Genomic DNA, 27586 nt, shown 5'->3' with positions numbered 1-27586 from the left:
AAACTAAGTTTGCATCAACCAAATTAAATGAAACTAATACACAATACTTATTACCATAAAACTCTGCTAAGTTTCAAATTTGGGTTACTTTTACTGTTCTTCAGTTATGTCCCTTTATAACTTTATATGATATACAAGCAGAAGAATCATCTGTGTCCCATTTATTTATTTTATCTTATGACATCTATAGATGAATTTCAGCTTCTTTTTTTATATAATTTTAGGCTTATGAGATAGCTCATCTAATCAAAGACTACATAGATGAATTACAAGCTAGATGTGTTATACCACGGGCTCGACCAGAAAGTCTATACCAAAGTAATCGTGTGTCTTCTGTCTACATTGATGACCATACATTTGAAACCTTACAAACACTTGTATAATACTTTATTTAGATATATACAACCTATATATATAAGATTAGCAAAAGCAGCAGTATTTAATCTAAATGGCAGATCAGCTTTTGTAATCAAATATCAAGTGTAATTTGGCTTCCAAGCTTTGATTTTAAAGGGCATAGTTTCTTCAAAAATTGCAAATAAATCATAACAGAAAAATATTGATATTAATAAATTGATCAGTCTAAAAATTGATCAAGGATCCTTAATGAAATAATTAGGGAGTAATATGGTTTTATACCAGGATATTTATGTGAGTTAAGTGATCAAATGTATAAATTATGTTAAACTATTTGTCTAGTTGTTTTAAAAGAAATACTCTAGACTATAAACAAAGTGCAATATTTTACTTTCTAAGTCATTTCTAATAAAATTTTGTGATGACTATTGTTTTTTTTGTACAGTGAAACCTGTTTAAACTAAGATTGAAATATATTGAAATAATTAAAGTTACATTTTGATGTCATTTATTGTCATGTTGGTATTATATTAAATAGATACTTTATTTGAAATAAGAGAATAAGAAAGAAACATTCTAGATTTTATTGCTAAAAAAGAAGGCATATGGTATTTCTTTTTAATCAAAAAGAAATAATTTATTTTTCAGTTGTTGTGCATATTGAAGAAAAGAATTCTTAGTGCCTTCAAAATTCATAATATAAAGTATTTAATAAATTACTAAGTATTTGCTTAGAATTGACTAAAGCTTTCGTAGATATCATTCAAGCATATTCCCTTTTCCAAAAAGTGTCATATTACTTTTTTTGTATACATTATATTAGGTTTTTATATACTTTATACTTCATTTTGAACTATAGGCAGAATTCCTTATTTTTTAAATAGGAAATGATGATTTTGCATTCTTCACCTCCCTTTTTTCCCCCAACAGATTGTTAAAGTTTCAAACATTATATTTTTTATGAAACAAGAGCAAAGCACAATTTTTCATTACAATCATCTTCACCTCATGGTACAATATTTTATTTCTTATCCACATATTAAGTTAAGTCTGCTTGGTATCTTCAGTTACATCTAAATTTGACAATGAGGGATCGACTTAAAACTTACAAGAGATGATTTAAATTTTCCCATTGTGAATGTTCCATTTCTGTTCAGCAAAATTTTAGCAGTGCCTATGGGTTGATATAAAATCTGCCAGCTGATATTCCAGGGCTTCAGTTTTCATGATATCCTTGATAGATGGGTTGCTGCTCACAAGAAAGTTACTGAACCAAAGAATCCAATTATATAAGTTTTAGTTCCTCCCCCTTTAAAAGTTTTATTGAAGCTATCTTGTCATGGAATTATCATGGTTACAGATTACCACATATCTGTTCCACTTGCAACCAAAATCTTTTTCTTTTTCCTGATGTTGACATCATTAAATGTGACTGGTCACTGAATAATTGATTTTGTAAAACAACCAAAAAACTATTTAGTTTTTAAATTAGAATTTCTACATGTGCAAAAGAAAACTTAAAACAAGTTTTCCAGACATTGAGTTTATATAACTTATTTTGTGGGAGACTGATAACCTTTATATACTGTTATTTATGAGTTTTTTTCAAATCAGTTACAAAATTTGGATTGAATTGCTGATTTGATATCATTTTATGGTGTATGATTGTCACAGCCTATTGACAGTCACTGAGCTTTAATGTGAGTACAAAGAACAAATAAACACAAGGAAGGTTTGGTCATTGAGTATGGAGACAAAACAGCAATTAGAATGACAAAATTTTCTAATTTTTAGTTTGTTACATAAATTATTCTTTATATAGTGGATCTATAAAGATCTTCAAGAACTTACTAATGCACTGAAAAAAGATCAGATTTTTACTTTTGAACTAGATTTTCCTTATGTGCGTAACATTTGTTTATCTCCTGTCGACAAATGGAAATTAATAAACCACCTCTATCCTAGTGTTTAAAGGTCATATGCAATATTTTTTTATTGTTAGACCTGTTTTATATCCTGAATGATGTCATATGGGCCATGAGTAGCAAACATAGAATCAAATTAGGGTCAAATGTGAAAAGACTTGTATTTTATTGTGCAGTACCATCACACATAGTGCCATAAAGTTCAGCAGATATAGATGTACATGTAAGGGGCTTGAAACAATGTTTTAACAGTAATTGTGTATATGATACAATTGACTGTGATTGATCCTAAATACTGATTTAATTCAAATTTCCAATTGATTCCATCTTTCAGGACCATAATGTAGATTATTTGATCATGGAAACCCTTTCTTTCCAAGAAGTCTTTTATCCTTTACAACTCAAGCCAAAATGTTTTCCCAAAATTGAACAGATCAAACCTGGAGTTGGCTGATTGTATATCAACACATTCCATATCTGACTTTGAAAAAAATGTTGCATGTGACCTGTAAAAGGTGTTAGAATCAAGTTACACTAAGTCATGCTGTAGAAATATAAAGATTTCTCTTTAAAGGAGAGAAAACAACAAGAACAGATTAAAAACCTATATATATATAACATACTTGTATATTTATAATGATTTACTATCTAGTCTATACAGGATAACTATTTATGTTTATACTAAATTATTGTATATCTATTGTCAAGTTAGTTATCCCTCCGTATTTGGTGATATATTAATTAACTGGTTACAGACTGTCAGTCTAATGCTAAGTGTATTTATTTATGTAAAGGAAACACATGTTGTTCTCTAATCTTTCAAAATCAGTTAGTAGATTGAATTTGTAAAAGTATAGTGGGATTAAGCAGGCATCAGTTGAAAAGCTATCTTTTCCTTAAAAAAAATACATTATCTAAATCCATCGCTTATTGGGATTTTTTCTTATTATATATTGTTTTCCATTAATAGAAATAATAAAATTATTTTGGAAATGATATGAATCAGCAAAAAGTATAGGTTTTCTTATCTTTAATTCAAAAGAGGACCCCAAGTAGGGAGGCTGTGATTGAATGGTCGTCATTGGTAGCTGTTAGTCCTGTTTGTTTTTTGTTCACTGATTTAAGCATAGATCAGACCATTGATTTTCTCTTTTGAATTGTTTCACATTTTGTCAGTCTAGAGCCTATTTTATAGCTAACTATACAGTATTGGTTTTGCTCAATGTTGAAGGCCATAAGTTGTTTACATCTCTGTTGGATAATTATCTCATTGTCATTCATACAACATCTGATTTTTTTTTTACAATGGAGGACTTTTGTCTTTTATTTGGACCAAAAATGGTTTGCACTCTTCTCAGTTCAAAATTGTTCAAGGAAGTGAGGAATGAGAAAATAATCAACAATTAGGAAGTCCTTAAAACAATTTAATTAAAGTTTCCGTCTTTATTGTTATATTTTTTTTAACATTTCACTTTTTTTTATTTAATGAACCTAAATATAACTCTATTTTCTGGTTGCCTTTTTCGGATTCATGACTCATGTTTTAGACAAATTTCAGTTAGATATGTTTTTGTTATATTTGTATTGTTATTTACCAATATGTATGTAATTATTTATTAATGTGTTCATTTTATTACACAATCTATGCAATTTTTATGCATATTTATCAAATTTTACACTTGCATAATTTTTTTAACTTTGTAGAATAATTTCTTTGTTTTTGAATTAGGGATTTTATTTTAAATGATTTGTTTTTGTCTGCATATCAGAAGAATTCATATAGATATTAACATTAATTATTTATTCAAATATTGGGGATTTCAACATATAAACATAGATATGTGTATATTTGGTCAGACTCTTGTCAGTTAGAGGAATGATGAATATGATATTACTATTGTTGACTCAATACTCAATTTAGATTTGAGGAAGGTGAATGAAGCAAAAATTACTTGATACTATATGTCTTAAAAAAATAAACAAATTTTATGGTGATGTTAATGATGCAATCTTAGAACTTCTTAATCTTTATTTAGGTACCGATTGCAGGCTTTGAGGGTTATAAAGAGATCATCACTAATTTTTTTCAGAATTTAATTCTTTAAATAGACATTTTTTAGTTGTCACAAAAGACTCATGATACTTGAATGAAGTGTTAATGTAAAATGAATAAAACCCCATGACCTTTTTTATAAAGTATTAATCATATACACAATTTTAAGTGCTAAATGATAAATTTTAAGTATTACATATACTTTGTCAACATTTTGTATTGTAATCTCTATAAGCTTTGAATCTCTTTCATTTATAGTGTACAATGTGCAATGTTTTACTAATGTGATGTAACAATCTTGTCAATAAATTTATTTTCATATAGTAGTAGTACTTAGTTTATTATGGTTGAGAGCAGTAGGGTGTATACCTAAAGAAAACAATTTATCAACATATTTTAAGTAAGAATTTAAGATCGATTGGGCTGGGCCATGTTTGGTTAAATATTATGCATATATAATATATATTATCAAATAAATTTTGATATGCAGTATTAGGGAAAAACCTACAAACCTGGGCAAAAGATTACACTGCTTATTTTCATTAAAAAACAAAAACTTTTCTTTTCATTTAAGATGAGATAAAAGCCTAAATAAGTCACTTTGAATCATATTTTTATAATGATGAATAACGAATCTTGCCAGAATGCCACAGGGAAAACACAGTTAACATTTTGGGATGAAAGGTGATATGATCAGCACAGTTATCAGTTCATTTTTAACCGGATTTTTGTGACAAAAATGTCGGTTATTGATTTGGGGATGTTCGGCAGGCGGCCGGGAGGTCGGGCGGGCGGCCGGGAGGGTGGGCACTCGGCAATCAATGTTGTCCATGCATTAACTCATGAACCGTTCAACCAAAGCTTTTAAAATTTTAATATGTTGTTACTGACAACTAAATGAAGGTCAAGTTCAATAATGGCGATTTTGACTTTTACCGTTCAGGAGTTATGGTTCTTGAAAGATTGAAAAATGGAGTTTCCAGTCGTGTCCGTGCATTTATGCATGAACTGTTCTACCAAAGCTTCCCAAATTTTAATATATTGTTACTGATGACAAAATGGAGGTCAAGTTCAATAATGACGATTTTGACTTTTACCGTTCAGGAGTTATGGTTCTTGAAAGATTAAAAAATGGTGTTTCCAGTCGTGTCCGTGCATTTTCTCATAAACTATTCAACCAAAGCTTTTGAAATTTTTATATGTTGTTACTGATGACAAAATAGAGGTCAAGTTCAATAATGACGATTTTGACTTTTACCGTTCAGGAGTTATGGTTCTTGAAAGATCGTAAAATGGTGTTTCCATTCACGTTGTTGCATTTACTAATGAACCATTCAATCTAAGCTTTTCAAATTTTAATATGTTGATACTGACTACAAAATGGAGGTCAAATTTGATATTGACGATTTTCACTTTCACATTCATTAGTTATGGTTCTTGTGATATTGCCAGGACACAAATAAATGTTAATAAATCCGGTTTGCTGTCGTTGTGACAGCCTCTTGTATTAGAATTCAATGGCTTGCAGTTATAAACTTCGCTATCTACATCAATGAAACCCTTTCAAGTAAACAGTTCCAGGCATAGATTACCTTAGCCGTATTTGGCACAACTTTTGGGAATTTCGGATCATCAATGCTCTTCAACTTTGTACTTGTTTGGCTTTATAAATATTTTGATATGAGCGTCACTGATGAGTCTTATGCAGACGAAACCGCGTCTGACGTACTAAATTATAATCCTGGTACCTTTGATAACTATATATTGACCAATATGCACATGAATCTGCCAACTAGATTGCCTCTGTATAGAAACCTTAATAAAATAAGTTGGGGTGCAATCAGAAAAGTGAAAAAGTAAGAGTCAAAATAGGAAGTTATGGATATGATAGGTATAGGAAATCTAATTCTTGATCATCTGATTAAGTTAGATTAAACAAATAAGACATGTTGCCAATAAATATAATGACCATGTTTGAACAAAATCTAATCCAGAAAGATTGGCAGATCATAACATTTCCCTCCATTGTCACTATCTTCTCGATCAACCAGCATGAGATAAATCTAATAACATATAGTATATTAGTAGATGGAACTAGACAAAGTATTACAGATCACACGATACAACTTCAAGTGCTCAAAAATCTTTTAATGGGATTTTGAGAAAGGGGAATTTAAAGAATTATTCATCAGAGATCAATGAATGAAATGTGGCTTTATTTTTTTCAATGCATTGGTTAACAAATCGGTTTTATCTAGCAGATTTACCTGCTAGGAATTTGAATTTGAAAATAAAATATTGGGAAATAGTATGATAAACTTTTATGTGAAATATTGTTATAAGATATTGTTGGAACTCTTAATAAATCCAAGACCAACCAACATACTGGAATATTAAAAGATTTGTTCAGGATTGTAGATTCCATCAGATGGAGTTATACAGTCTTTCTTACCTTGGCCGTATTTGGCACAATGTTTTGGAATTTCGGGTCCTCAATGCTCTTCAACTTTGTATTTGTTTGGCTTTTTAACTATTTTGATTTGAGCGTCACTGATGAGTCTTATGTAGACGAAACGCGCGTCTGGCCTATAAAATTATAATCCTGGTACTTTTGATAACTATTTCTTCCATCATAAGGGAAAATCTTAATCATAACTTGATTATATCATGACATTAAACAATACACTTGATTTCAGTAATGAGAGATAGCACTACACGTATAACAAAAATATAATCATTTTTTTGCAAAAGAGTTAATATGAAAATTTGTCTCAAGCGTAATCAGTGAAGCAATGACAATAACAATTTGTCAAAATACAAATTAACTAAAGCACCTATTACTGAAGAAAACGCGATTTTTGTAATTGAGACCACCAAAAATAATAAACTGCAACAAAAATTTTTAACACAATTTCTAATATCACTGTTTTAAGAGTAAAGGTATAACAAAAATATAAAAAAAACAAAACTTAATTATGAAATGAGATTTATGTAGACGAAATAATGATAAGGAGGACCAGAAATTTCTCACAATTGTAAAATAAACATATCAGGTCCGCAAGCAATAACTGCAATTAAAAATCGTTAAAAAGAAGAACTCAAATTCAAAATATAATCTATAATATCCAGAACCATCTCAACTTAAATTTATGACTTGCCCAATTATAACTCAAAGCAATTAAACCTTAATGAAATTGTGAATCAATTTTAACACCATTTTTTCTTAAAATGTCCTGTACCAAGTCAGAAATATGGCAGTTGTTATCTAATAGTTCGTTTCTATGTATGTTGCATTGTCGTTTGTTTTTTGTTACACTGTAGTGTTTCTGTTGCTTCGCTTCTTATAATTGATGTGTTTCCCTGATTTGTTGTCCCGCAATAGATTTATGACTTTTTAACAGCGGTATCATGACTACTGTTACCTTTATTTAAGTTGGTATAATCTGGGAACAGTATATATATGTTCCTGGTATAATGGAAAAGAGTGCAACAAATATTTTTTAATGATTTTCTACCAAATATGATCTATAAATGGAATCATGCAGTTGTGGATTGTTTTATCAACTGTATAATTAGCTCATGACAACATGATAATATATATATTCAAAATTCACCGTTGATAAATTCATATCAGACTCGTGCGTTTGGATTTTTATAAGTCTGTTTAATTTCATATTTCAAAGATTAAAAAGATGTGTAAATAATCGTTTTAACCTGTATAAGAATGATTTTTTGTGGATCGACCCAGTCAATCAAATGATTTACCTTTGTTTTACTTTCAAAGTTGACATTCTATTCTTTTAATAGCCTAGCTAACACACACCAATCATGCATAATCCATCTCTAGCTAAGAGGTTAAATAAGAAATTCACATGAATTCGGATTCAATGAGGTCGAATTATTCACTTGCAAGTGAATAATTCATCATCAATGCTTCTTAGCTTATTCTGACAAAATTGAACCATACTGGCTGCTAAAAGCGATATATTATTTCACTTTCATTAATGATTGAACAAAAAAAATCATACTTAAGATTTTTTATATATCTTGTAGCCCCTTTAAGAAACAATGTGTCATTCTTTTTTTAAGTTACTTTTGGTCATACAGCTCCTCACATTTCGACGCTATTCTTTACTTTCAAATGTTAAGAATTGAGTGTTCCTGGTGTAGGTAAATCCAGAAAAGCGCGCCAGACACTCTGGTTTATTTAATGTTATTTTCATTTACTAGCATATTGTCGATATCGTTGCTGGTGGACCGTTAGTCTCTTTTCAAGGGAATCCTCAACTCAGTATTCCGTAATTGCATGATTCAAACGTACATTTCTTAAATGTCCCGTTTTCATATTCAGAAATTATTTTGACAAAGTTGACCTAAAATGCATTTTATTATTCTTTTCATGTCTATTTCGGTCATATAGTTCCTTATGTTTCGACGTCCTTTTAAATCAATAGCGTGCATATGATATGGTTATAAGAAAATACAGAAAAGCGGTGCGAAAGCACGAAATTTGTGAATTGAATTCTAATTGCGAAAATGGTTGTTGGAAATAGTATGGTACTTAAATTTTTGCTAATATTTTTTATATTCATAAAGTCGTACCTATTTGAATACAACCAAACCAAGAGTAGGTTTGATACGCGCCATTTTTTGGCCTCTGAAATTGGCAAAAAGTAAACTCATTCAAATTAGCTAAATATGTTAAAACCTTACGGAATGATCAATGATTTTTTCTTATTCGAGCGTAATTAATGAGTGTTATTAATGAATCTGTGCGTCTGGCGTACATAATCTTGAGCCTGGTATCAATGATGAATTTATTATTCTAAAAAATGTTGATTTCATTGATGCACATACAGACACAAAGTAGGACAATCATATTTGACACCTCTTCAAAGAATTTTTCCTGGAATCAGGTTTTCATACTTACAAAGATATCACAAGGAAACGTCATAAAAGGTATAGATTTTTTTTTATCTTAGCAATGTATAGGCTAGTTATTTCATTAGACTAAGTATTAAATGCATGTTAAATGTACAATAGATAAAGAGCAAATCATGAACAACGAGCAGTTCGAAAATTAAATATGTTCATTATACATCATGCTCCTCTCTTCTGCACACTTTTGATTTCAATTTCCTAGCTACACTTCTGCACGCGTTTCTAAATCTCCTATCAAATATACTATATATAATTGGGTTTGCAGTTGCACCGAGGAAATATGATCGCAAGAAAAACCTATAAACGACCTTACCACCTGCATTCATATTTAACACGAAGTTGTCAATGATTCTGTTCAGAATTATAAGAATTAAATGAGGCAGACCTGCAATAATAAATGAAAACGTTACAATGAACATCAGATATGTTGTATTACGTGCTAGCTTTCTTCTGCGTTTTATCTGATCCAGTTGGGTAGTAGATGGTTGGTGTACAAATCGTTTCTTTCTCTCAATTGTCCCGATTTCAGTGGTATGTGAATCCAGGGATTTCAAAGTATCCGTGTTAACATTGCTACAACTGTCCTTGAACACGGTGTCTTTACCGTTACTTTGTGACATGTTAACATACTCGTTCTTTTCTGCAGCGTTAGAATTCTCTACTCGCTGTAATCTCTTAAGATTAGGAACATCGTCTAAGTTATCGTCGCTATCCAATGTATTAGACTGACTACGTCGTCGTTCATGTTTAAAAGCAAAGAATCTTACTTTTCTCCCTATCAGAGTATACATAACAATCATAATGCATAACGCCGCAGCGAACAAAGTAAAAATTAAAAACTGAAAAACTGTTGGATAAACGGAATTTTGATAGAAATCTGATATCGAACACTCCGTTCCATTCAGTCCTTCACCCTGTATAACGGTGGTTCTCAAACCGTACATAACAAATGCAGGCCAAACAAGAACAGCTGTGCCAAAAAACAAGACAATACAGAGTAATTTGGCAGTCCTGTTCGAAATCTGAAATCCTGTCGGTCGACATATTTTCAAATATCTGTCGACTCCAATTGCAAGCAATACTCCACTACCATAAAGAGTGGTAAATGAATTTCCTGTTCTTGAAAATTTGCATAGCAACGACTCTTGGAAATTATATTGGTTAAGTACAGTAATAATTTCCAAAGGGATATCTATGACGCAAGTGCACAAGTCTATTACAGCTAGACAAAGAAGGAAAATTCTGGAATTTGATTGGGTATAGACTGATCCATAGATATAACACACTATTAAATTTCCAATACATCCCGTGACTCCCACTAAGCCAAGATACACGGCTATCGGTATATGTCGCAACGTATCGGCATGGTTAAGTTCGGCGAGACGTGATGACGTGTTATCAAATTCCATTGCTCCTTGTGCGCTGTAAATCACGATAATTGTTTCTTTCGTTTAACCTGAAGACATTTTTCAGTACTTCCGGACTACTTACAAATTATATATTACAATATGAAGTACGTGTTAAGATTTGTAATATCCGGAATTTACTTACGAAATGTATCTACTTATAACTTACAAATGGATTATTGATATATGAAACCAGATCCGGTGAAGTGACTGTCTAAAGGGTCCAATTCCTGAACCAGTATACTTACATGTATATCTAAAACGTGTCTCGTCAAGTGCTAACACTTTTCAAAACAAGTTTTACCGAACTGTAGCAAGGATCTATTTGCACAGTTAGAAGTGCGTATTTGAACCAGTACTTATATACTAAGAAAAGTAGCTAGAATAAGGTTACAGGTCAGAATTGATACGCATGTTACAAAAAAAATAACAATAAAGTAACCAACAATAAACAATTAAAAAAAAACCGTCATGAAACCACTCGAAATACATTAGTAATAATAAAACATTTATTCAAATTGTGTTAACATCTCTAAAAAGAATGTTCTGAGTGGTAAATAATAATGCAATTATTAAATTTCAAAGCAGAAATAACATACGAATATCTACTAGAATATACTTTCATCATTTTTATATTAAAAACAGAAGCACATCTGGTCGAAGCAGCGATTGTGCAATATCACTCCAATGTTGTTTATATGTGAATACCTTCTTTCAAAATGTTCTATTGGTGTCACCAAAAACGTCGTTTTTGAATAATTTAGAAAAAAAAAGAATATGATTTTGTTAAGTTCAATCACTAATAAAGTGAAATAATGAGAAAAAAAATTCGTCTTTAGCAACCAACTTGGTTCAATTTTGTCAAAATCAGCAAAGAATTAATTTGCAAGGATAGAATTCTACCTCATTGAATCCGTATGCAAGTGACCTTCAGTTTAACCAAATATCTTAAGATTGGTACCTCTGATAACTATTTACACATACATAAATCGTGGTCAGTCATTAATAGGAAAAGAATGAAGTGAAACGAATGGGAACCATTTCGTTGACTGATTCGATCCACAAACAAACAGTCTTATTCAGGTATAAACGATAGTAAACTTTTTATTCAACCTATTACATGAAATCAAACAGACCTAGAAAAATCCAACTGAACGAGGTTGATATGTACTTACATTATGTTTATGTTTATATCGGGTCATATATTAAACCATCGGCAGTCTCCGGTGGTCATCTCGAAAGTTTTTTTTGTAATTGTTTTATTTTTTAAGATGAAATATGTGAAATAACATAATACAGTATTAGACACAAAGTGTAAAGAGTTAAGTAACACTTGTAAGATCGATCACACCCTAATGGTATAATAAGATATACATATTACAATTGATTTTGTTAATTAAATGCTGCTTCTATCAATTGCCGCTTCTGATCCATTTGTATTGTTTGTGCAGGGGTTAAGAAACATACAGAGTATTTTTCTATATTAATCCAATATTTTGAATATTCAATCCCACCATGTTTTGTGGGCAATATGCACTTACATCTACATTTATATATATAGTATTTAGATATCAACAAGATATCATTAACTATTTTACAGCTGACAAAATCCCTAGACACACCTAAAATTAACATCTTTGCACTGAAAGAAAAGATGATGTCATAATTTCTAATCCAATCTATAATGGATATCCAGAAGTTTTGTGTTACATTACATTCCCAAAAAATATGAAAAAATATTTTCTCTAATTTCTGAACAAAATGAACATAGTTCAGTTTCTTTTAGTTTACATTTCAATAAAAAAGAATTACATGGTAGAATCTTATGGACAATCTTAAATTGAAAATTTTGTAAAAACAATTTTCTGGTTATAATGAATGGCATGGAATATATAACACTCCAATCTTCAATCTGCATATTTAAATCTATTTTCCATTTATAACAGGAAGATAAGGATAATACTTTGTTATCCTCCAGAAATAATTCATAGAAAAATTTACAAGATTTTGATTCTATTTTAACTTTATCTTCTAATCTATTTAGTTAAGTCAAGTTTACATCTACCTTCTATCATACTTTTCCGTCTATTTTGGAATAGCACTTAAAATACCATAATACTCCATAAAATTAGTATTGATATTATACTTTTTTTTTATTATTTTTAAAATGAGAATAATGTATTATTATCTGACACAAGATCATTAATAAAAATTATACAATTTTTAATATATGTCACCTTTAAAATTATCTTGCCATCCATTTGGATGTTTGGGTTTAGCTATATTGACTGGTCCAGAATATCAGTATTGTTTTCAACATTTAACTTTTTTTACCAGGATATCATGCCAAAAGGGATTGACTTTTTCTGCTAAATAAAGCAATCATTCCTTACTTCAGTGTAAAATTTGACCCCCCCCCCCAAATTTTTGTATATAACTAAGCAGCAACTAAATTATACACGAAATACTGATAAATATTAACGAGTACATGCAGTGGTAACTGTTTATTTCTGACTTATTGCAATTCAAATATACGTTTTAGTAGGTTATAAATCGGATATGAGAATTTTAGTCAAATTATTGTTTTAGTGCCCCTTTAAAGGACTTAAGGCATTTAGGCCCAGTTTTGATCAAAGAAAACAAAGTTTTTGAGAGCTTTTTCAAATTTGCACATAATGTTTGGAAATGCATAATTAGTTATCAAAGGTACCAGGATTATAATTTAGTACGCAAGACGCGCGTTTTGTCTACATAAGACTCATCAGTGACGCTCAGATCAAAAAAGTTATAAAGCCAAACAAGTACAAAATTGAAGAGTATAGATAGAGAACAAAAACAAATACCGAAAGTTGTGCCAAATACGGCGATGGTAATCTATGCCTGGGATAAGAAAATCCTAAGTTTTTCGGTAAGTTCAAAGTTTTGTAAACAGGAAATTTATAAAAATGACCATAAAATTGATTTTAATGTCAACACTGAAGTGCAGACTGCTTGGCTATTGATACCCTCGGGGGACGAAACGTCTACCAGCAGTGACATCGACCTAGTGGTGTAAATAGATATCAAGGGTACCAGGATTATAATTTAGTACGCCAGATGTGCGTTTCGTCTACATAAGACTCATGAGCGACGCTCAGATCAAAATAGTTATAAAGTCAAACAAGTACAAAGTCGAAGAGCATGAATAACATCACTGAGAAATATAAATAAATCACATAACATTGTTGATGTTATGACGATACAATAACATCATGATATGTACCATTTCATGGAAGCAAATAAAGATGCAGAGTTTCAAAATATTTTATTATGGTTTGTTGCCATGGTGATTCGTAGTAAGCTATGGGTGATGTGTGTGAAACTGGTTTAAAATTAAGCTTTGCAAATAAATTTCTGGAGGACCAACTTCAACTCACTGTTGGCTGTATACCTCTCTAGACTATGCAAATTGTCCGTATATGTATGCATGCAGGAACAAAGTACCCAAACTTTCGATTTATCTACAGCAAATAAAAACTTTTGAAATTTAAAGTTATTCAGCTAATTCAGACGGACATTGTTGTAATATGACTATTGCATGCAAATATGTCAAGAAGGCTACATGAAAATGTGCAAAAGATACAACTTTGAATTGTTTTATTCACGAAAAGAAAAAATTTCTACATTCAAAGTCCACTTGACAAGAGGATCTGGATGGTGTACTCGTAAACGTTGATGTGAAAAATAGATGAAATAGATTGTAACATGCTTAGGACTATGTGGTATTCTCAACAAATTATGACGTGAAAGTTCTTAAGCCTTTGTACGTATATAGTTTTCAAACTTTGTTAACAATTTGTAGCAAAGGTCAAAATTTTTGAATTTCATTTTCACAAGCTTCTTGTGCAATCATCTTGTTTGATAATGAACATACAAATCGTGTGTTTACATGTATATTTCTAATGACACAATTTAACACATTTTTGTAATGTATACAAGTGTTGTTTAAAAATAATCATAATCCTCATCGGCTTTGATTTACTATTGATTGTGTCGACTTTTTCATATGAACTTGACTATTCCATTGTTCTCTCGTCATTTGTTCTGCCTCTGAAAAAGACACTTTTATGACAACACCAGTATGGCACAATGTAAAACATTTCAAGAGAGAAACAAACGGTCTGATTTATACTACACTAATGACAAAAATATATTGCAACCAACAAAAATACTGCTAGACGAGTTTCTGATTTTGAGAAGACAAACAAAGAATGTGCCGGGGATTCATATGGTTATGAGAGATTAGCAAGGGACAGTGGTGCTAAAACACTCAACAACAACGAACTATACAGGTCAGATGAAATAGAGTAAGTTCATTAGATCTCCAATAAACACAAAAACTAAAGACAAAAAGTACTGTTCTAAGAGTACTCGAGTTTGCAGTTATTCCAAGCTATTTCAATTCCTAATTTCAACTAATAAACTTGTTACTGCAAACTATAAACAAATATCAATCAGTACACCTCCATCAAGTTTAATTAAAGAATTAATAAACATGTACTGATAAAACGTTGCCCTTGTGCAATGCCAAATTTTTTTTACACGGTGTAGTCACATAAGTGTTAATACCTGGAAAGCAAATAGTTTTCTTTTGAATTAAAAAAAAGAAAAATTGTCACAAATATATAAAGATTATAATAATGTCCTAGCTAAGCATTTACAATGTTTATCATTCAGTGAAATTTTCTTCATTCGACAATTCAGCATGAAATGTTTCCTTTTTCGTCGAAGATTCTTCACCGATGCTAGCCTTTGTCATGGAATCAGCACTATAAGCACATCTTCTTATCGAATTATTGCCTACTGTTTTAGATGTTATACTTTTGATAGAATTAGTGTCCGACCGTCTCGATGACATTTTTAAAACTTCGGACCAACAACATAACGTTCTTTTAACTCCGTTCCTGAATCTCATGTCACGCCAGTAATATATTATAGGATTACAGACATGATTTATACAGTGTGAAAGAGAAAACAACATAAAAGCAGACTCTTCTATATATCCACTTTGACAATTCAGATATTTATTAACGGTCTCTGTAACGATACGTAGGCTCAAAGAGATTATAGTAGAAATGGAGAAGACTGCTGTAATAGCTATATATATCATGATTGTCCTTCGACGTTTGCTGAAACCAATCGACGACCTCTGGGCATGGATTTTAATTTTTGACCATATACCACCGTATGCCAAAGAGAAAAACGATGCTTGCAATAATGAGCACGCTAAAAGTATGTAGTTGTTAATATATGATAGTTTGTGAACAGATGTACACTGTGATACATTTTGTATTACAATTTGAATATCGCTGTCCCATCGTTCCTTTACTCCATATATTAAGAAGCTGTACCAAGATAATGTCCCCGAAAGTAGCAAAGCGATAATGCAGCTTTTCAATGCGTGAACTTCTCCTATCTTTTTCTGCGAAGGTTTCCGAACAACGATATATCTGTCTACAGCGATGATCACCAAAATAATTAACGATGCCAATGACAAAAATATCGTCATAAAGCATCCCAACTTGCAGACGATATTCAGTGACTTACGCCAAAGTTCCTCAATATTAAAGTTCCAATAGTAAATCATATTGAAAACATAAAACGGTATCACTGTAAAACAGAAAACTATGTCTATACCAGAAAGGAATAGCACATATACTCTGTAATTTGATTGCTTAAATTGTTTGTAGAATATATAGAGTACAAATGCATTCCCAGTTACACCAATCACAAAACATATCGCAAGGAAGATACACGATGGCACATGTTGCTTGAGAAACAATAATTCAGTAGTAAATCTGTCCGACTCGTTTTGCAACAGAAAGCAATGATGACCAATGTTTAGTTCAGTCATGCTGACTATTCACAGAGGAAGTTGTGAAGGGAGATAGGGAAGTTTTTTCCACCAATAAATTAGACTTGGGAATGATTTCCTAAAACACTTAACTAATATCTCCTTTAAAAAATATGTAACAAACAAAAAATACAATGTAGTCGCGCTGTTTTTTTTAGAAGCCCTCGTCACAGTTTTTAGATTAGATAAATGCAATCTTGTATATTCTCATAGTTATTGTAGAAATGTGCTTTTTCACTATTTGAACACCAAACTATTCAAAGTTAAAGTTATCCCTTTTCATTAAAAAAAATATTGGTTAAGTCATTCTCATGTTGTTCTTTTTTTTAATATATATATATCAACAGAAACACGTTTCTGAAGAACCTTAAAATTACCAATGTTCAATAGAACAAAACAAATTAAACGATCGGATTGCACAGTTAAAGAACCATGGTTTCAAAATTCAACAGCAGTGTCCAATTAGGCTTAGCTGTGATTCAAAACATGGGTATATGGAAGTCTAATGCATTTCATATAAGACTTGAAAATTTATGTATTTTAGCAAATAACATTCTGAGCTCTTGGTAGTGCTGGAAATCAGTTATTGTACAAATACTTATACAAATACATTAAGTTTAAGTAATGTTATTTAAAGACTCCAGGGAAGTTGATTAAAACTATCTTTTAGCTTGAAATAATATTAAAGTTCCGAAGTATAGAAAAAAGGAGAAATTCAAGAGAGTTGACGTAAAAGTTTTAATGAATATGTAGGAAAATTTGATTACACAAAATTGGTACCGTCTTTAATATTTTTTCTTAAAAAATATCAATTTCTTAAAGTTTGAAAATTAGAAACAATCCTTTAAAACAATTCCCTTACAGTAGGTAAACTGCACCAAAATGTATGCAATCTTTCTGTGAAGGATCAGGGATCAATGTTGAAAATATAAGAGTTAAAGAGAAAAAAATAATTCGATTTTCCTAATTGACTGGCCAATCCTGGCCCGACTTTAAAATTCATGATCTCGGCTAAAATGCTTTTAAATATATTCTTGATAATATCAGGGGGTGCAACTAAACAAATAAACGATTCTATAATTCATAATACAGTTTGTGTTGGGTATAGAATATCTCCAGTAAACATGGTAAACGAAAAAATATCAGCATGAAATAAATGATGCACGAAAGTACTACAACGGAAGAGTGTTCTCTATATTAAGCTATAAGAACCCGTAGCTTTTCATTTTGATTTTGGAAAACCATTAAAAATTATTTCAAGCATTAACAGACACAGAAAAATGTGTTGCAATAACTAATTTCAATGATTTCCAAATTACCACTTACCCATTATAAACAAAAAGTAAAATCATAAAAATACTGAACTCCAAGGAAAATTCAAAAAGGAAAGTCCCCAATCAAATGGCAAAATCAAAAGTTCAAACACATCAAACGAATGGATAACAACTGTCATATTCCTGACTTGGTACAGGCATTTTCTTATGTAGAAAATGGTGGATTGAACCTGTTTTTAAAGCTAGCTAAACCTCTTACTTCTATGACAGTCGCATCAAATTCCATTATATTGACAACGATGTGTGAACAAAACAACAAAAACAATAGGTAAAAATGTCACAAATAGGGGTAAATAGTCTAATTCGGTAGGTCACATTTGTGACTCTTATATTTTCAAGTTAATCTTGTTTCATAATGTATAGATGCAAACTCGTTCATTCAAGCTAATTCATAATCATGACAGCAAATATTTTGATACGCTCCTTTTTTCGGGCTTTATTTTCAAAATTGATCAACTTGGAATGATGAATTTTTGCAAGATCTGTAATTTTTACCGTTTTTTTAACAATTCCTGGTCGATGACATTTTGAACGAGTGTGGATTAGCATGACGGATGATGAACGACTCTACTAGTGCTCATGCATTTCCATATTACCTTCATTTGTATCGATTTATGATAATTGAACATCAGTAAACTACACTTACCTCAATTTAAACTCTACATTCGCATAAATTTTGCAATTATTGCAAATTAACTTTCAATCGTTTTTGACATTAGTGCTCGAATAGTGTATTAATTTGCTAGAAATTGCATCATACCATAAAGTGGACCCAATTAGAGCATGTAAAGCATATAAATCATTACAAATCAAATATTTCATCAATAAAACCTCAATTCCAATTGTATAATTCTATTTTACTTCATTTCTTGTGGCGTTGATACATTCGTGTAGCACACAGTTCATAATTCTATTGAGGTATGCTGATGTACTGTTGTAAATTCATGAGAGGTGGGGTCCAATGTTATCCATGGTTTGTTGTAATGCACTATTAAATTATGTATTTATGTATTTTTCTGTTCTGAGTGTTATTGCGTTAGTATTCCTGTCATGTAATGTCAATTTAAAAGTAGTTTTAACATTTCCATATCAGCATGAAGTTTTGCTAACCATAAAATTACCCGACCATTTTTTCTCAAAATGTCCAATACCAAGTCAGGAAAATGGCAGTTGTTTTCAAATAGACCGTTTATATGGCGTTTGTTATTGTGGCAGTTCGGTGTTTCTGTTTTTCCCTTGTTTTCCTTTTATAGTTGATGTGTTGACCTCGGATTTGGTGTGTGACCATGTTTTTTTTCGCTTTTTCGATTTCTGACTATTGAACAGTGGTAATCTACTGTTGCCTTTATTTCATACAATATCAAAAGATATAAATCGCATATTCTTTTACATTCTTAATGATAAACAACAAACGTAAAGGAGAGTAGACAACCAGTACAAAGAGTGATAACTTATTTTGTTAAATCTAACTCCCATTCCTTATTTCCTTTTTTCCCGGAGACTCATCAAGTATACAAGGCTAATAATTCGTTTCTCCAAACGCGTTTTTGTCAACATAAGACTCACAAGTGTGGTATATATACGTAGAAACGCTACGAGCAATATGTGACTCTGTCCAAAAGGTACACTAAAACAATAGCCGCTGTATTGAAGTTCTTAGTTTATATCAACGTTTATAAGTTGTATACTAAATAAAGGCAACAGTAGTATACCGCTGTTCGAAATTCATAAATCCATAAAGAAAAAACAAATCCGGGTTACAAACTAAAACTTAGGGAAACATATCAAATATAAGAGAACTACGACACAACAGAAACACAACATTAAAATGTAACACACACAGAAAAAAAACTATAATATAACAATGGCCATTTTCCTGACTTGGTACAGGGCATTTTAAGAAAAAAAATTGTGGGTATAAACAGTTGATTCTAAATAGCCATCTTACCTGGACAGCAGCTCTATTTTACATTCATGTCTCCAAGTGTCTACTCTTAAGCTTATGTACTTCGCCTAAATGAAGTTAACAATGTTCAGTTGTTAAATTAAGACAAATTATAAATCGATTAAGAAGACTTACTAAGGTAACAAGGGAAAACTGAGGGAATCGCATGAACAAGAAATGGATTGAGACCGGGTTAGTCAACAGGATAAGCGTGTCCTGCAATACATGCGTTACACGTAATGCGTAATCGCAGTTCTCCATGTATTCAACAGAAATACGTTAATATCCATGTTTTCACTGTAATAAGGTATGTTTTAATACAATGAAAATATGTGGAAGAAAAGTTGAAACGGTTGAAAGACAACATAAAACCAGAAAATGCACGTCCGTCAATTATATCAAAGTTAATACACAGAATATACAGAGCTGAAAGATAAAGGCATTAAAGAAAGAAAAAAAAACACTGTTGGGTAACAGAAGTTCCGTATGAAATAACCGCTTTAAAGAAAGTTCGAAGTTACTGCTGGTATGCTCAAAGTATTGCATATTTTGAAAGGGAATTCAGACCTTCGTACACTCTATATCTATCAGTTATTGTAGATTTTACATACAGATGTCATAAAAAGTGTAAGAAACAAATTAAGCAATGTTCGTGGAAAAATTAATGGAAAATTAAAATGCAAAAAAAAAAAGAAATGTTAATACCCATGTGCAACTCCGTCTTTATTGATACTTTAATATAATTTATTTAGTTTCATTTAGTTTCATCGTTGATATTTATCAAAATCTTGTCTTTATAGATTAGGAGTAAAGAAGATCCACAATGTATTTAAAATTTAAGTCAAAAATAAAACACTGTCATATTCAAGTAATGTGTATATTGTTATTTTCTCAAAGTTTTAATTAATCCTACCAATTTAATTATGCTAGTATCACTAATATTGCATTACAAAGAAAGTAACACAAGACATATCATATCATAAACGTCAAATGTTTAATGAAATATGCTTACTAGACATCAAGCTACCCTGTTCGGCAGACCTTTAATTTAAATTTCCTCGCCACTCCTCTACATGCGTGTCTAAATCGCCTATCAAATATACTATATATTATAGGATTCACAGCAGCACCAAGAAAATATGATCGCAAGAAGAAACCATATACGACCCTACCACTTGGATTCAAATTCAACACAAAGTTGTCGATGGTATTGCTCAGAATTATAAGAATCATGTAAGGCATGCCTGCAATGATAAATGAAGACGTTACAATAAACATAAGATATGTTGTGTTTCGCGCCAACGTTCTTCTGCGTTTTATTTGATCCAGCTGGGTAGTAGATAGTTGGATTTTGAATGGTTTCTTTCTCTCAATTGTCCCGATCTCAGATGTTTGTGAATCCATAGATTTTAAGTCATCAATACTGTCATTGCTGTTATAAGTCGTGTTTACATTATCTTTACTTTTACTCATTGACACATGAACATACTCGTTCATTGCAGCGGTGTTAGAATTCTCAGTTAGATGTAACCCATTTAAATTAGAAACATCGTCTAAGTTTTCGGTGCTATCCAACGTATTAGTCTTAGACAGGCTTCCACGCCTTTCATTTTTGTAGGCAAAGAATCTCACTTTTCTCCCGATCAGACAATACATGACAATCATTATTGACAACGATGCAGTGAATAGAATAAAAATGAAAAACTTGAAGACCGTCGGATATGCTGTTTTTTGATAATCATCCCCGACAGAACAGTCCGTTCCATTTAATCCTTCACCCTTGATCACAACAGTTTGCAAACCATTCATAACAAATTCAGGCCATATGAGAAGAAGTGTAACAAAAAACAACGCAATACAGAGTAATTTGGCCGTCCTGTTTGAAATTTGAAATCCCACTGGGCGACAAATTTTCAAATATCTGTCAACTGCAATTGCAAGCAATACTCCACCAGCATAAAGGGTTGTTAATGCGTTTCCTGTTCTGGAAAATTTACATAGCAATGTATCTTGAAAGTTGTATTCGTTAAGTACAATAATTATTTCCAACGGAATATCTATGACACAAGTGCTCCAGTCTATTGCAGCAAGAAAAAGTAAGAAAATTCTTGAATTTAATTTTGTATAAATTGATGCATAGATGTAAAACACTAAAGAATTTCCAATACATCCCGTGATTCCAACTAATCCAAGATACACGACTATCGGAATGTTTCGTAGCGCTTGCGCATGGTTTAGTTCCTCCAGACGTGATGTCGTGTTATCAAATTCCATTGCCAACTTTACTCAATGTAAATCAAAATAATTGCTATTTTTTTCATGATCTAAAGACACCGTCCTAGATGTTTACTACTCAAACACTATATTTTGAATATAGAGTGGTAAGATTTAAAACATCCGGAGATTTAGTTATGAAATTTAGCCATTTATACCTTACAAAGGGATTAATAATATCATGCAAGATCCGGGATTGTCATACTAATTCACAAACAAGTATGCAAATACAAGACTCGTATCTATGAATCCAAGTAGTTATCTGTTTTAAAAAAAGTAAAATCACCAAAAAACTGAACTCCGAGAAAAATTCAAAACGGAAAGTCGCTAGTCAAATGGCAAAATCAAAAGATAAAGCACATCAAATGAATGGATAACAACCGTCACATTCCTGACTCGGTACAGACATTCTATTATGTAGAAAATGGTGGATTGAACCTGGTTTCATAGCTAGCTAAACCTCCAGAGCTTGTCCTGTTTGAAACGTGCTTCACAAGCTTTAGTCCATTTAAAAATGTTACAGAATACAATTTGCAAATTATTTAACTAAACTAAAATTGGATACTAGTATTTAATGTATGTTAATAAGCACCAGTCAAAAACGACACAATAGTTGAAGGTAATCAAAAACTAATATGAACAAAAAACCAAAACAAGCCAGGAATAAACAAACCGGGTAATAATGAGTGGGAGGTTTGGCTTCCGAAAAAAACAAGGTTCAACCAACCATTCTTTTTTTCTTAAATGTCCTGTGGCAGTTGTTATCAAATAGTTTGTTTCTATGTATGTTAGCGTTCGTTTTTGTGGCACTTCAGTGTTTCTGTTGTTCCATTGTTTTCCTCTGATAGTTAACGTGTTTACCTTGGTTTTAGTTTGTAACCATGCTGTTTTTTTCTCAATGCATTTATGACTTTTGAACAGCGGTATACTACTGTTGCGTTTGTTAACCACATCGCCTTATCTATATCATAAGTGAACATTTGGTTCTGATGCATTCTTTAGCTGTTATAAACAGCTCAATAATATCCTTTATGGGACTTGAATAGTAAACCGTTTTGTTTCTAAAAAGTAGGGTAATAGATTTATTTTGGGAAAACATGTATTTCGAGATCTGATAATTCTTAAGAGCCTAATCCACTCATCGATATGTAAATGTATTATACCATTTCGGCAAAACTTGGATTTCAAAATCGATATTGTCCATTATACTTTTTGAAGCTGCTAGTATTTCATTGAATCATAAAAGATGTGCTTGAAATTGCAGTACATTAAGCAAATAAAATTTAAACGATCAATTTTATATGGATGGATTTTCATTTACCATGAGGCTTTTCTCTGTAGCCTTTGACATCATTTTCTGATGGGTTTGGTGTTGCTCATTCTTTAGTTTTCTATGCTGTACAGTTGTCGTAACGTTGTTTTCGTCTTTTGCAATGAATTTGCGAGTTGTTTTCGACATATGAATTTGAATATTATTTTGGTATCTTTCATAAAATTGAGAATGGAAATGGGGAATGTGTCAAAGAGACAACAACCCGACCAAATAAAAAACAACAGCAGAGGGTCACCAACAGGTCTTCAATGTAGCGAGAAATTCCCGCACCCGGAGGCGTCCTTCAGCTGGCCCCTAAACAAATATATACTAGTCCAGTGATAATGAACGCCATACTGATTTCCAAATTGTACACAAGAAACTAAAATTAAAATAATACAAGACTAACAAAGGCCAGAGGCTCCTGACTTGGGACAGGCGCAAAAATGCGGCGGGGTTAAACATGTTTGTGAGATCTCAACCCTCCCCCTATACCTCTAACCAATGTAGTAAAGTAAACGCATAACAATACGCACATTAAAATTCAGTTCAAGAGAAATCCGAGTCTGATGTCAGAAGATGTAACCAAAGAAAATAAACAAAATGACAAAAATACATAAATAACAACAGACTACTAGCAGTTAACTGACATGCCAGCTCCAGACTTCAATTAAACTGACTGAAAGATTATGATTTCATCATATGAACATCAGGCACAATCCTTCCCGTTAGGGGTTTAGTATCATACCATCATAACATATATGAGAAGAACATAACCCGTGTCATGCCAACAACTGTTTTTAAAAAAATAATGTGTTTAGTTCCGATGCAAAGACCTTATCAGTGACTCAATATTAACGCCAAAATATGCAATCTTTAATGACTTGACAACAGTATCGTAATTATATCCCTTCTTAATAAGTCTATTCAAAGGTTTTGTAAGTTTCTGAGGTGAATACTGACACCTTTGTGCTTTATAAAGAATATTACCATAAAAAATTGGATGTGAAATACCTGAACGTATTAGAAGTCTGCATGTTGAGCTATATTTACGAATGATGTCTTTATGCCGATGATAAAATTTAGTAAATGTTTTGACTAGTTTGTGATATCGAAAACCCTGGTGTAATAATTTTTCAGTAATACATAAATTTCTCTCGTTAAAATCTAAAACATTGTTACATACACGAGCAAATCGTACAAGTTGAGATATATAAACACCGTAAGATGGTGACAAGGGAACGTCACCATCTAAAAACGGATAATTAACGATAGGAAATGAAAAATCATCCCTTTTATCATAAATTTTAGTATTCAGCTTTCCATAAGTGATATAGATATCAAGATCGAGAAAAGGGCAGTGGTCATTGTTAGTATTAGCTTTATTTAAAGTAAGTTCAACAGGATAAATTTCATTAATATACATACTGAAGTCGTCATTATTGAGAGCCAAAATATCATCCAAATATCTAAAAGTATTATTAAATTTGTTTATCAGATGTTGTTTCGATGGGTCTTTGCTTATTTTTGTCATAAATTGTAACTCATAACAATACAAAAACAGGTCCGCAATAAGTGGTGCACAGTTAGTCCCCATTGGAATTCCGATAATCTGACGAAATACGGAATCCCAAAAGCGAACAAAAATGTTATCTAGTAAAAATTCAAGGGCATATATAGTATCAAAGCATGTCCAATTAACATAGTTTTTTTTGTTTATTGCTACTAAAAAATGACCTAAAAGAGTTTGAACATATATATTCACATTCTGATTTTTTGAATGCCCATTTAATTAGGTGTGTGAATTTTTTCTTAATGAGAATGTGAGGCAATGTGGTATACAGGGTAGAAAAATCAAAACTTTGAACAGATTCAAAATCACCAATATAAGCATGCAATTTATCAAGTACTTCCAACGAGTTCTTGACACTCCAAAAGTAATTTATTCCACTATTTTCGAAGGCCTTATTTGAACAATTTATTATCAGGTTTTTAATTGTACCAAGTGTGCTGGTAAGAAGAATAGACAATTTAGTAGTTGAACAATGGCTTGAAGACGAAATAAATCTATATTTGTAAGGGGTTTTGTGTAGCTTCGGAAGCCAATACATAGTTGGGACTTTCATTGTATTTGGCTCTGCTTGTAAAGCGGTGGCTAAAAGTTTATGTTTGTTACAGATTTCGTTTTCTGAAAATGGAGTCAGTTGGAATGTTGGTGAATTGGTGATTTCCTTTTTCAGAACCTCAATGTAAAATTTACGTCAAACAATAATAATATTATTAGCAGCTTTATCTGCCGGGACAAAAACAAATTCCTTGGCTAGTTCTTTTAGTTTATGTTTGATACGAGAAATAGGTTTATTGTGGTTATTGTTTATAGTAAAATGTTCTTTAAAATGTTGAATACGTATATCAACTATCTTCATTACTGAATTAAAAAAAGAGTCCAAAGATTTTTTGTCAGCTTTTTCCCGTTTTATCCATTTCATACAGTAAGTATGGAGTGAGTCGTTGATGATATTACGACACTCATTCCAATTAATAATTGACGGGGGACGATATTTAGGTCCTTTACTGAGGAATGATTTTAACTCTCGGTCTTGAACGATGTTAAGATCTCCTGTTATAACATGGGAAATGGGTCCATAAATATATATATTCGGAATTACTGCAATTACATGAAGTAGGTGTATTTTCACTGATATTAACATCTTTACACATTTGACTATAATTAAACACAAATTTCCGGGTAGATTTCTTGTAAATATAACAAATAAGAGGTAGCTCAGTATTGTCAAAATATCCAGGAATTTGTTCTTTAACAGAATGGTCGTTAAATATACCGGCAATATTTACAAAATCAAAGCCTTTATTGACATACTTAATTTTAATAAAATGTTTTTTATGATCTTTAGGGCGATCAAATTTGGGAAATAATTTAGAATAACAATATGCCATAATAATTTGAACAATTTCATACTTAGGACTGCTATATGAAATTGTGTTGCAATCCTCCAAAATTGTATTTAACCTGTTAACCTGTAACGAACAGAGTTTTGTTAACAGATAATGTCTGCCGTTGTTTTTTGAAATGGAAATTAGGTCCGAAATATTGGTATGATTGGCCCGAAATTTTCTTTGATTGCGATTTGTTCTACGACCGTGAGAACGTTTTTTACGAACAGTTTTAGAAACTATATCCAAAATGTTAACGGAATTGGTTCTAGATATATTACCAATTCCCATGATATTATCATTTAGACCGAGAGGGTAAACTGTCTGTAATTTTTTAATCCAATTTAATTCAATTATTTTCCGTGATCGTACAAACTTTGAAAGCGATTCACCAGGCTGCTTATTTACTACTTCTAAAGGTTGAACTGCTAAATATTTAAAAGGATGGTTGTGCTTCTTAAGGTGTTGGTAAATGATACTTTTGAATTTATTGGGTCTTTTAAAACGATACAGATGTTCTTGAGTGCGTTTAGATAAATATCGTCCAGTTTCTCCTACGTACTGAATACCACATCCCGGTTTGTTTCATGTGAGTAAATAAATAATACTGTTTGTTTTTCAAGTTATATCAGTTTCAAAATTTAAGGAAAATGTGCGACCATTAAACGTGGACCTTACCGTATTGTTGGTGGAAAGACGGGGACATGTAAGTCATTTTTTGGCATGACACTTATCGATAGAAGGGTAACCACGATTTTTATTGTTAAAAATGTTAGCGATGGTAGTATTTTTAGATAACCGATTTTGAAGATTGAGACGTGTGGATACCCTTTGAACAAGTTTAGTATTTAGTAATTTTCCATTTCTAAGCTCATTTATCATTAATCTTTCTGGCAATATTTGGCTTATATTGCATAAATGACCAGGTTAGATGATTAACTAAAACACATTTAAGCTGCACCTTTTAAGTATTTTATTCAAATATTAGGTTTGCGGATGATGTCTTGTTCCCTAGTAAATGTAAAAAAAAAGTTCAAAAATCCAAAACTGAGCAACCAGATAAACTACAGATAGAATAATGTTGACTATATCTTAACAGTAATTCAGAGTATAAGTATACAAGATCATACAAGGGGTGGGATCTTAAAAAAAAACTTATAGATTATCCGCCCACATACTAATGTTACTGTC

The 27586-nt window shown here is 31.5% G+C and overlaps 3 protein-coding genes across 10 annotated transcripts in view; 1 reads left to right on the top strand and 2 right to left on the bottom strand.

The window, feature by feature from the left end:
- The window catches only part of LOC139517438 (myosin-I heavy chain-like), a 99806-nt gene extending 95148 nt beyond the window's left edge, over positions 1-4658 (top strand). For all 8 annotated transcript variants that reach the window (XM_071308467.1, XM_071308464.1, XM_071308466.1 and 5 more), the window contains one exon: positions 225-4658. In XM_071308467.1, the coding sequence (XP_071164568.1) occupies positions 225-383 (159 nt within the window). In that variant the 3' untranslated portion in view covers positions 384-4658. The remainder of the gene's footprint in view (positions 1-224) is intronic.
- Positions 1-10783, bottom strand: part of LOC139517441 (alpha-2A adrenergic receptor-like) — a 541200-nt gene extending 530417 nt beyond the window's left edge. Inside the window, exon 1 of the mRNA XM_071308473.1 lies at positions 8563-10783. Coding sequence (XP_071164574.1) covers positions 9429-10685 — 1257 coding nt within the window. The 5' untranslated portion in view covers positions 10686-10783 and the 3' untranslated portion in view covers positions 8563-9428. The remainder of the gene's footprint in view (positions 1-8562) is intronic.
- Positions 10784-20753: 9970 nt separating this feature from the next.
- LOC139515416 (alpha-2Db adrenergic receptor-like) lies at positions 20754-22128 on the bottom strand. The gene has a single exon (XM_071304988.1). It carries the CDS (start codon positions 22126-22128, stop codon positions 20878-20880), a length of 1251 nt encoding a protein of 416 aa, XP_071161089.1. The 3' UTR covers positions 20754-20877.
- Positions 22129-27586: the final 5458 nt, after the last annotated feature.

This window comes from Mytilus edulis, chromosome 3 (assembly GCF_963676685.1).
Source record: "Mytilus edulis chromosome 3, xbMytEdul2.2, whole genome shotgun sequence".
Taxonomy (NCBI): Eukaryota; Metazoa; Mollusca; class Bivalvia; order Mytilida; family Mytilidae; genus Mytilus; species Mytilus edulis.
Note: the sequence above shows the minus strand (reverse complement) of the source record. Positions and strands in the feature narration are given on the sequence as shown.

Coding starts and splice junctions, on each gene's coding strand:
- LOC139515416 (XM_071304988.1), bottom strand. CDS start 22,128: ATGGAATTTGATAACACGACATCACGTCTGGAGGAACTAAACCATGCG.